The sequence below is a fragment of the Neodiprion lecontei genome, chromosome 1 (genome assembly GCF_021901455.1).
Source record: "Neodiprion lecontei isolate iyNeoLeco1 chromosome 1, iyNeoLeco1.1, whole genome shotgun sequence".
Classification (NCBI taxonomy): domain Eukaryota; kingdom Metazoa; phylum Arthropoda; class Insecta; order Hymenoptera; family Diprionidae; genus Neodiprion; species Neodiprion lecontei.
The window spans coordinates 28,869,250-28,879,887 of record NC_060260.1 but is presented as its reverse complement, the minus strand read 5'-3'; the positions used below and the strand labels follow the sequence as shown (position 1 = coordinate 28,879,887).

Here is a 10,638-nt window from a genome sequence, read left to right as displayed (position 1 = left end):
CCACAAATATCGTCAGAGAGAGAATGGAGTATTCCCGGCATATTTCTGTCCCTTAAATGTTTGTTTCAAGCGGCTCATAAGAGCGCTCAGTCTATCTTTATAAGTCAATGGCTTACCCTAGCCGATCGGGTGTGTCGTATATATTTCCCCAAATGTCAAAGTCCATGTATCTCTAACGCGAAAAAGGGCTTCACGGCCCCATTCTATACACAATTCTGAAGGAAAACACTGCAACACTATTTCATTTGATGTAAAAATAAAGAAATGGCGGAAATTATACGAATTTGCTATTAAAATTGCTTAAAGAAATGGCACGGATTCTACAAAATCGCAATAGTAAATTTGTAGAATTCATGCGTCAAAGGAAAATGCATTGGAGTGTTTTTGTTCAGAATCGGATATAGAATGGAGCTGTTAAGCCCTATTTCACGTTCACAATACGCACAACGTCGAAATCGACTACAGCACCCCCTTAAGAATAGATGGGTAACCAGCAATGAATTTCTTGGGCTGCTAACTGTGCTGTATAAATATGGTGTGAACCACGTGAAACTTTACCTCCGTATTTTCAAGTTCTGTTTGTACTACACGTGCAAAATTTCTTCAACTTCCATAATGACTACGCCGGTCTTATCAAAGAAGCAACAAAAAAAAGCATTATCCGGAAAGAAAGCTCCGGTTAAAGGGTTGAGAAATGTCTTGGCCCAACCTTACGAATTTTGTTGGTAAATAGAAAAAATTATTGAAATTAGAATCATGCTATATTTGTATTATAACCTGTAAGTAAATGAGACTTATTCATTCTAACAGGCCAATTCTAAGAACCGACATTGGGGATTTAAAAACTTTGCTGGAAACGTGAGTCAAATTATCGTACCTATCGATTTAGAAGTTTTAAAAATTATCAAACTCATAAATAGTCACTTAGTATCAACTTTGTGACAGAACCATGCCAGCCATCAGACGACCACCGCTCAATCTACCATGGTCACATTTGGGCAGGATGAAAAAGGCGGAAAGACAAGCAGCCATGGAGGAAGCACGAAGAAAACTGGACACACCTCTACCAGATCAGAATATGCTGTGAGCCTTACTGATTGCCTGAACCTAATCTTTGAGGAAACTTTTGAAAATACATTGTTTAGCTTTTAGCATGTAAAGTAAATATTGCACACTTACAAAATTACAAAAAAATATCTAAACTCTTGAATTACTGTAGTAAGTAATTACATTTTTTACCGTAGAAACAGCATCGTCATCGGTGTTAACGAAGTTACACGATTATTGGAAAGAGATGATGCATGTTGTGTAGTACTGGAATCTAATGTCGAGCCAATGCTTCTCATAAAGCACATTGTTACCATGGCAGACTTGAAAATTATCCCAGTAATTCTTGTCCCTTTTCTGAAAAGTGTGATGCTAGAAACAATTGGATTTGCTTGTGCTGCTGTTGCTTTAAAGGTACATAATTTCTGTTAAATTTCAATCATACTTCCTTATTACTGTTCATAAATTATGAATAATTCACATTTATACAATGTTAATATAACTTTCGTGATATTCTTGACCTGCTCATGATTTTATAACTTTTCTGAGTAAAGTTTTATTTTCAGAAGATGGTAGCGCAGTCAGAATATCATCATTTCCATCTTTTGTACAAAAAAGTATTTGAATTGGCAACAAACTTCCCCAGGAATCGACCGCTCAAATTGGAGTTCCAAAAACCCATTGATAGCAATTCATTCATAGATGAAAATATTATGAATGTTGAAAATTCTCACCATAAACACACTGCACATTCTGATAAACCGTTTACTCTGTCAACTGATGTATATAAGTACAGAGATTCACAGAAACAGAGGGTATTTGTACCTGAAAGTTCAAATACATCTGATATTGTTACAGAAAGTTCAGACAGTAATTATATAAGCATAGGCAAAGATATAGATTTTGCAATGAATGATGTTGTTTGTATAAAAAATAAACTGAAAACTAGGTATGTCGATATACACGAGAATAAAAGGATAGACCTTTCAAATTTAAAAGGTGATAGTTCACAGCTAGATGAATACATGTCCCTGGACCCTGATGCAAGGTTATGTGGATCACCAGTTGATCAAGTGTGTGAAATGCACAATGATTCCTTATGTGAAAGAAAATCTAAAATTCTAGGTATGAGTCAAGAGATCTCAATAAATTTCAAGAGTGATAAGACACGTGTAAAATCCGAGAAATTCAGTGAAAACGTCAGGTATAAGTCGCTCAAAGTTAAACGAATTCAGGGAAACTTTAAACGAGTTAAAGCAACTAAGCTGCCTAAGAAAAATAAGAAATAAAATCAGTTGACTTTTACAATCTCATTATCATTGGCTCTCTCTTTAGCTTCAAGAAACATGAAACTTCATATGTATATATCTGTATCAGTTATTTTATTGCCAAAAGTACGTTTTCCCCTGTGTAGTTCGAAAATTAATTTTAAACTGGAAATTTAACTCTATCAAATGATAGATAACGCTAAGTAGTGTAACAATATGTCTTTCTGACGTTAGATGATGTGAAAAACTAATAAAATAAGAGCATTAATCAGTTTTGGTTGATAAATCATGTATTAACATCCGTCACTACAATAAAAAATGTGCATTGCCTTAAAATTCCTCTAGTACTACTCTATGAATGACTTGATTCTAACATCTATCAAACAAGTTTGAATTAACTATTAAAAATTACTTATACACGAAACATCGAAATAAACCTATAATGACAAAATTGTGCCTTTGGCACATATATATGGTGGTACTTTTTTTAATGACAATTCGTCATTATATTCATTTTCACTGACAACAATTTGATGGTGAAAGGATACGTAGTAATATCAACTAATATTGTAAAACATTTCATGTCGCAATCCAATCTTGAAATTATCGTTAATCGCAGAAAAAATACACATAAACAATTTTAAGCAAAAAGCGGGAATGTAGATATGTAAAGCTAATATAACAAAATCCATATATTTGTACCCCATAAAAATAAAAATATCACTGATATGTGACTTTCTGTGAGAATTTTAGTATACAAATACCACTTAGTTCATCTCTGCAGAACTAAAAAAAATTGTATAATATCTATAAAATGATTGCACTAATAATCTGCACCAAAATTCTAATCCATTTAATACCACAGCTGCATTTACAATTTGATGCTATATAAAAATCTCGTAATGGATATGGGATTATTCGAAATCTGAAACAAACATACCCCGTGGTACAACTCGCATATTTGTTAGAAAATCAATTTTAAGATGATACATGAGTTTAGAGATCGATGAGATGCCTACGAGTAGACATTAGAATGACATTGAAAATATAGATATTACTACAGCAACTGCCGATAAAAATGTACGCCTCCGTCAATTTCCAGTCTCTGTTTCGATGTGTTTATATTGCAGGTACATAGATTGGCGTCATCATCTATTTTAGATACGGAAACATGTTCAATCTCCACAAGCAATTCTATTTTACATATTCTATATTGTATAAATACATTCTTCATTCCCTTGTAACTTAAATGTATATATACCAGTATTAACTGGTAGAATATGTTAACACAACATAAATTAGAACTCATATTCTGATCAGTACTAGTATACTTTTGCACAATGTATTGTGCCAAATCTCTATATCGATCACACTTTTCGAAACATTCAACGTATCTTTATATTTTAATAAAAGCTCTTAATTGAAATGTATAATAATTAATATATTATTTGTATATCACGTCTATAAAATACAATAAAGGAGCCGTGTATGTCTCCCACATTATGTGGACACCACAAAATTATTACCCCGTTTTCAACTGTCAGTCCTGACAAAACGTTACTCTGCTTGAGTTCGTTGATTGCCTTCTACCATAGCATAGCTGACTAGTATTGTTTGGTGGAATTCATCAATATTTATTAACATTTTAATAATCAACTGGGCCGCGCCTACGGCAGACAGAAAACCATACACATAGTTTAATGTGAGCTAAGTTGCATATATATTATTGACAATGTTTTTTTTTTCAACCATGGAGTTTTTCATCAATTTAAGTAACTTACCATTGCCAGATGTTAAGATCTCATGTTTTCACTCTAGGACCTACTTTCAGAAATCCATTTCGGGATTTACCATTTCTAAGATGAGTACTGACTTTTCCTTTACGACTTTCAAACAATACATCGTCAGAATCTGTATCAAAATCTGATGGCGTTATTTTGTTGTGAGTCGAATCTGCAAATATGTAACAAATATAATTATGACATTAAAATAGTGTCTAATTACAATTATATAAAATCTTAAACAGATAAACGTTCTTGGTAATATTTAATCCTCATCTTGATGCGAAATAATGTGTCGATCCCGCACATATGACATTGACGAACATTCACAGACATGAATATGTAAGTGGTAGAGCCCCCTCATTTCTTTATATCAATCAGGTGACTCTGGGGGATAACTTTATATAACGAATTAACTATATAAAATATTTCTAGCCGTGCCTTAATGAAGTCCAGATTCTTATACTACTGCTTACATGTACTTGGGTCATCTTCAGGTTCTCCTTGAAGAAGCGAGTAACGTGCTGTTTTTTTTTTAGTTCGACTGGCACGTCGTTTACCAAAGCATAATCGTTGCATTAAACATATCAAACCCCAGATACATCCCACCCAGCATATAACCAATGAAAGTAGGGCTATTATAACATATAAAATGCTCCAATCTGTAACATGTTTCCAAATAATTTAACAGATGTCTAAAGTCTTAATATGAGAGCATATTAATAATCAATGACTTTGTAACATAAATTTAGTATAAATTCTATTTTCCATCCAATTCAACAATTATACTTCTCTACATTGATTGTATACCATTATTCAACATATGAAAATAGGTTATGCAAAATTCTCGCAAACGGTGTTTTCACTCACCACAATTAGCTTCACCATTACCAAAATACTTTTGAATTAAATTCTGCATCCAGAAGGCTTCGCACAGACATTGCCTACTTCCTTCATCGCAGACACCATGTCCTATATTAGAAATTTCGTTTTCAACTTAATTCTCTGAAGATTAATTAATATAACTTATGTTGCAATGAAAGTATATTCTAAGATTAGAATATTAGTATTGATGTAATTTTCAATTACTTTTCCATGACCATTACATCATCTGATGTAATACTAATCTATAATCAACCATTTTCTTAATACAAGATTTCTGTACCTGAGCATTTGTTTTGACAAACAGCGGTTTCTACACTGGCTACTGATAGTTGCAGAAGGCCAGAGTCTTGCCTCAACTTTTCTTTTAATCTTTGAACAACTTCTGGTCCAGGCATCAATGACTTTCCTCCATCTTTATTTACATAAAACACTAAAACAGCTCTGCCGGTACGAGGTTCTGCTCTTATATTGCGCACAACAATGTTAGCTTCATCATGGAGTAACATTTGTAGTTTTACTACCAAAGAATCGTTCTGCGATTTTGTAAGGAGTCGTGCCTCAATATTTAGAGTTAATTCAACCAAATTCAGTAAGCGGGTATCTGCAACATCAAAGAAACAATGTTCTATTAAGAAAATCAGTCTCATACGCATGTTTGGAAACAATTCGAGATATCATTCTCTTTACCTGGTTTTACAATCACTGAAACAGTATCTTCGCTGCTCAAGCCTTGATCATCGGACACTTTCAAACGAAAAACATATCTACCAGGAACAACGTCGGATAGCTAGGGGAATTGCGAAAGTAGAGAAAATTAAAAGAGTATTGAATATTGCATAATTAAAGATATAATCCAAAAGCATTACTATCGCATTTGGATCAACTGATTGAGTTCGGTAATTTGAAGTTTTAACAGGAATTGGACTGTTTGATACCTGACCATGTATGGTACATACAAAAACATAAATACATAAAAGCATACAAAAACATTTGGTGTAACATATTGTATTTCATAAAATTAAATAACAAAACTCACCATTAAAATTGGTGATTTATCACTTCCCTCAAGCACAGTACCGATTGCAAGACTCGATGGATCTCGTGTCCATAACCATTGGCCAACCCTTAGGTCATCGCTAGATTGAGATCCGTTAATTACTATTATGTTCACAGGTTCTACAAGTACTTGATCACCACCAGCATTAGCTTTTGGTGGTGCGTTTTTATCTGAAATTTTTAAATGGGTGATGCTAAGTGACTATCGGGGAGCTGACACTCACAGCTGTCCTACTACGAAAATATGGTCAGGTAATGTCGCCATCGTGTCCCATCGCGTATACCTATATTATGTGAAACTGATAGTTGTGAGCCCAATTGACTATATGAGCCACTTGACTACCAGCGCTATCAGCAGTCCGCGACATTTCGAGGACCGCAGGAATTATTGTGTGTCAGAGGGGTGGTGGCTATTTTCGTGATTTTTACACTAGACCTTAACTTTCTAGTAAATGCAAATTTCTTTTGACACTCATTGGTACGAGTCCTCAATGAGAGGCCAAGCCGTAAGTAGCCACATTTAGATATTATGATTCATTGAAGAATACGTAAGTGTAAGATAGTGCAAGTAGTGGTTCTAGTATATAATATACTCACTTTGTGTTACTGTAACTTTTACAGTGTCTGAATTTTTATTCCCATTATCATCAACTATAATCAGTTTAAAAACGTATTCTCCTTTAGTTAATCCAGTCACATTAGTAACGGACTCGTTAGTAGCAACTATCACTGCTTTGCTAGGCCCACTATTTGGAAATGGATATAAGTCAAGGTGAAATATATGTAGTATACATAATGGTTCTAAGTAAAAAAAAAAAAAAAATGTACCATATTAAGTATTCTCAAGTATTCAATGTCTCAATACGAAATTAGTATTTGTAATGGTAAAATCGTGAAATTGTGTCATATGGTTGAAAAATGAATAAAATTATTAGGTGTAAACCCACCTCACTTGCTCCCAGAGATAGGACGTTATTTTGACGTCATCTTTACTTTTGCTGCCATTAAGTCTTGTGCGAGTCTCTGGTAAAGCAATAATTATATCTTCCCCAGCATCGGCTGAAATTTCGAATGTGGACGATGTGTTAAAAAGCCATACGGTAGCTCAATTACAACACAAGAATTGCCTGTTACTCACCATTAGGCGGTTTGTTAGTTGGTGCTTTTACAAAAACATGAACTTCGGCCGTCGAGGATTGTTCCGAATCATCCATTACCTTCAAAACAAAGGTATATCTTCCCTCCTCTAGATTCGATAATTGTAAGTACGGCGTTCGAGTGTTCTGCATATCAACAGCTTTGTTTTGGTCCGATTGACTTTTGGTCCATTCCCAACTGGCAATGCCTCTATCATCCGTACTCAAATTACCATTCAGAGTAATAGTATTCTGAGGTAAATAGATTATAATATCCTCGCCAGCATTTGCGCTTGGAGGATAATCAATCACCTTTAATACTGTTATGTTAGCTGTTGTAAAGTTTGTTACATGATCAGAGTCTTCAACTGTTAATCTAAAAAATAGAGAAATTAATGCTGTGGTAAATATTTTCAATTAAAAATGAAACAAAAAAAAAAGAAGATCAACATTTTAATTAACATTTCTCAACGCCTTACAAATAATGTTAAGAAAAATACATACTTGAAAGTATAGTTTCCTGCAATCAGATTGTTCAACTGAAGTGTAGGGGTATCTAAAAGTTCTGGTTGATAACCAATTGGACCCTTCTGCAACTCCCAGTGATGTGAAATCACTTTGTCGTCGTCCGTACTTGCCGATCCATCTAACACAGCTCCCGTATTAGGTAACTTCACTACTTGGGATTCCGGTGATATTACAGCAATTGGTGCCTGATTTACTCGTTTGGCTACAAATGCAGAAGATTGATAACTCAGTCAGAGAATACATATTAGTTGATCAGTAAAATGTATAAACCTACATACTGCAATTTGACATTACAGTAGTTTCATTAGAAAACACGTCAAGATCATGTACTCAGTTGGATTATTCGTCAAATTATCAATGACATGCCAGGTAAATCAATGCAAAAGGTAGCATTATGATACTTACGTGGTAGAACGCTGACATTTGCATATGCTTCTCCATAGGCATTAGGACTGCTAACAACGACTTTGAACATATATAAGCCCTCGGAAAGATGACTAAGCTTTACTGTGACACGATTTTGATCCATTATAGTTCCAGGTGGTCCTTCTGGTTGACTTAATAAACTCCAAACATAATTATAATGCTCATTCCCTTGTTCCGCCGGGTAGGTATATGCTGTTAATGTGGCCTCATTTTCTGGGAGTTGAACTTCCTTAGATACAGCTGATACTGATAGTTTTTTTAATGGAGGTTTCACCGATGTGCTTGACTCCTGTGTGACATCTGAGGTAACTGCCTGCCTGAGACCATTGAGCTCATCCGTTGGTTTGCAAATTCCTTTAAAATTAGAAAAAATGTGGTTACAATTTATGGTGTTACGAAGTAGGTTAAATTTTAACATGGTTTTTGAATAATTACCTTGCAATGTTCTCTTGTAATTATCAATACACTGACAGAATCCATTTTTAGACTTGTCACCAGTTACACAAACCTCATTCTCTCCACATTCTTGCAAATCAAATGAACACTCGGTGTTAATGTCGGATCTATATGTATAATCATTTTGATCTGCAGCAGCCATCAGCAAAGCACTGAATGAAATTTATAGTTGTATTACATTTAGTCGTATCTGCGAAATATTATGTAAAAAAATTAAATGCGAACTAAATTGTACGTACCTGGTATCCTCGTTATCTTCGACCCAATTTGCCCATGGGCCATCTCCTTCTACAGGTCTGATTAATACCATAGTTGGTGGAATATAGCTATCAGCTTTGTCAGGCCGATATAGCGGAGCACAGAGTTTATTGCTTCTACATGATACATGATAGCAAGTATTATTGTGCATCAAAATAACGTTGCAAGTCAGATCATGGCAACATTCAGTCACGCAATGGACGATACTTGTAAATGAACTCATCTCCGTAAACGTTCCTGCACTGTAGTTTCCCATTGGAGCAAAGCCTTTGTATTCGTATGGATACATATCGGGACACATTCGTTGCCAATTCCCAAGTGAAAACTTGGAAAATTTAGAAAACTTAGAAAATTGGCTTGTCGTGATTTGCAGGCACAGGAGAAGAGACAGTGTGTGGATTAGGGATTTCATTGTTCAATAGCTGCGAAATTGGAAAAAAAAAGAGGATAGATTTCTTCAAATTGGGTTATTGGTTATTGTTATTAGTATAATTACGTCATCTTGAGTTTTATTTTAATAATTTCGTATTGCATGAATGTAGGAATATGTGAGAAATGAACACTCTGTATTGACACATGAGTGGTTGACGTTCGAGAGATAAAAATTCAATTTTCCAGATTATGTTTACTTCAAAATTTTCAATGTCTATTTACTGCACACACTATGTCATGAGCAAAGTGTTACTAGCATATTACGGATTTATTCATGTGATAATCAAGCTGCATTCAGTGTGATTTGAGTATAACCAAAGAAAAACACTACATAAGTGTAAAGTTAAAAAAAGAGGTATATCTTTTATCAGACACTTACCGCCGGTACATTGTCGCAACAGAGAAATAAGCTGGTGAATATAAAGAATATAGAGTCGCAAAAGTGGAATGCAAAGTATTAAAAATATTTGGTAAAGCCGCTTTCGATAACACACTTGACGTCTGCCGTTTGTACAATACGAAGTTAGGTTAGTATCACCAGCATATGGCACATTATGGATTATTCTAATATCAGTACATTAGAATAGCCTGCAGGTAATTAACATAATGTCTCTTATTTCTTTAATCCCCAGATGTGTTTCACGTACGTTTAACGGGAAGTTTTTATCAGTATGTAAATAATCTGCATACGGGTCTTATCGCACTTCCTCAGCCCTCTCTGACGAGAATCGGTCTAACAGCCGTTGCTAAAAACTTTAAAACTTTTGCTTACTCACCTGTAACACAAATTCACCATTCATGAGTCAGATCTTCAAGGCTAAATTCAACGTCAGTGGAACCATTAGAAAAATCGGATCTGACAGTTCTCCAATCCCTCCTTCTCTTTGATATCAGTGGACTAAATTCACGACTTCGTCTGCTTTGACAGGTGTGCGATGCCGTCTGCACTGGGCTGCTACTGGCATGGCGTAGAAATGGTGCATGAGATAACCAATCCTAGCTCCGTGGTGTTTTACAGAGTGATGTTTCCGTAACTTATCGCAAGATGTCGGTAAAAGACTTATGCGCTGACGCTGACGACTCACGGGCACGGCAAGGGCTCGGTTTTGGATGCGTTACGATGAACTGAAGACGTTTAGATGTGTCCCAGCTTTGCCTTCGGAAAGAGTATGGAAACTACACAAGGAGCACGAACTCCATGTAATCAAGTAGCAGCCTGAATTAAGATGACACTGGTGTTCCGTATGCACCGAAGGCAGTGCAGGGGGTATGGGGTGGTAGTGGAAACTTTCTACGAATTACATTGCAAGATCATCGATCAGTCGGCTTGAGCATCCCTGCAACCAATGACACTTCGGTACAAAA

The 10,638-nt window shown here is 35.3% G+C and overlaps 2 protein-coding genes across 6 annotated transcripts; one reads left to right on the top strand and one right to left on the bottom strand.

The window, feature by feature from the left end:
• LOC107220396 lies at positions 1–2,924 on the top strand. Of its 3 annotated transcripts, XM_046734039.1 has the most exons (6): positions 2–250; positions 393–725; positions 811–858; positions 946–1,083; positions 1,245–1,461; positions 1,614–2,924. In XM_046734039.1, exons 2-6 carry the CDS (start codon positions 406–408, stop codon positions 2,334–2,336), a joined length of 1,446 nt encoding a protein of 481 aa, XP_046589995.1. In that variant the 5' UTR covers positions 2–250; positions 393–405; the 3' UTR covers positions 2,337–2,924. The 3 variants fall into 3 exon arrangements, with proteins under 3 accessions (XP_046590001.1, XP_046589995.1, XP_015514454.1); XM_046734045.1 differs by having other exon boundaries at positions 1–725; positions 1,617–2,924; XM_015658968.2 differs by having other exon boundaries at positions 2–725.
• A 565-nt stretch (positions 2,925–3,489) lies between these two features.
• On the bottom strand, positions 3,490–10,188 carry LOC107220407 (dyslexia-associated protein KIAA0319). 3 transcript variants are annotated; one of them, XM_015658995.2, is made up of 16 exons: positions 10,050–10,147; positions 9,653–9,861; positions 8,823–9,263; positions 8,563–8,735; positions 8,107–8,481; positions 7,678–7,903; positions 7,176–7,549; positions 6,985–7,096; positions 6,635–6,783; positions 6,018–6,208; positions 5,669–5,768; positions 5,262–5,582; positions 4,967–5,068; positions 4,573–4,758; positions 4,097–4,268; positions 3,490–3,982 (listed from the first exon to the last, which is right to left on the bottom strand). In XM_015658995.2, the coding sequence occupies exons 3-15, from the start codon at positions 9,251–9,253 to the stop codon at positions 4,117–4,119; spliced, it is 2,892 nt and encodes a 963-aa protein (XP_015514481.1). In that variant the 5' UTR covers positions 9,254–9,263; positions 9,653–9,861; positions 10,050–10,147; the 3' UTR covers positions 3,490–3,982; positions 4,097–4,116. The 3 variants fall into 3 exon arrangements, with proteins under 3 accessions (XP_015514481.1, XP_015514480.1, XP_046589955.1); XM_015658994.2 differs by lacking the exon at positions 9,653–9,861 and having other exon boundaries at positions 10,050–10,188; XM_046733999.1 differs by lacking the exons at positions 9,653–9,861; positions 10,050–10,147 and adding an exon at positions 9,921–10,019.
• Positions 10,189–10,638: the final 450 nt, after the last annotated feature.

What these genes read in the sequence shown, in the direction of transcription:
- LOC107220396 (XM_046734039.1), top strand. Translation starts at nt 406, where the DNA reads ATGGAGCTGTTAAGCCCTATTTCACGTTCACAATACGCACAACGTCGA. An exon ending in TTAAAAACTTTGCTGGAAAC is followed by an intron (nt 859 to 945) that starts GTGAGTCAAATT and finishes ACTTTGTGACAG; the next exon opens with AACCATGCCAGCCATCAGAC. An exon ending in CTACCAGATCAGAATATGCT is followed by an intron (nt 1,084 to 1,244) that starts GTGAGCCTTACT and finishes TTTTTACCGTAG; the next exon opens with AAACAGCATCGTCATCGGTG.
- LOC107220407 (XM_015658994.2), bottom strand. Translation starts at nt 9,253, where the DNA reads ATGAAATCCCTAATCCACACACTGTCTCTTCTCCTGTGCCTGCAAATC. An exon ending in TATCTCTGGGAGCAAGTGAG is followed by an intron (nt 6,784 to 6,984) that starts GTGGGTTTACAC and finishes ATTTCCAAATAG; the next exon opens with TGGGCCTAGCAAAGCAGTGA. An exon ending in ATAAATCACCAATTTTAATG is followed by an intron (nt 5,769 to 6,017) that starts GTGAGTTTTGTT and finishes CAATTCCCCTAG; the next exon opens with CTATCCGACGTTGTTCCTGG.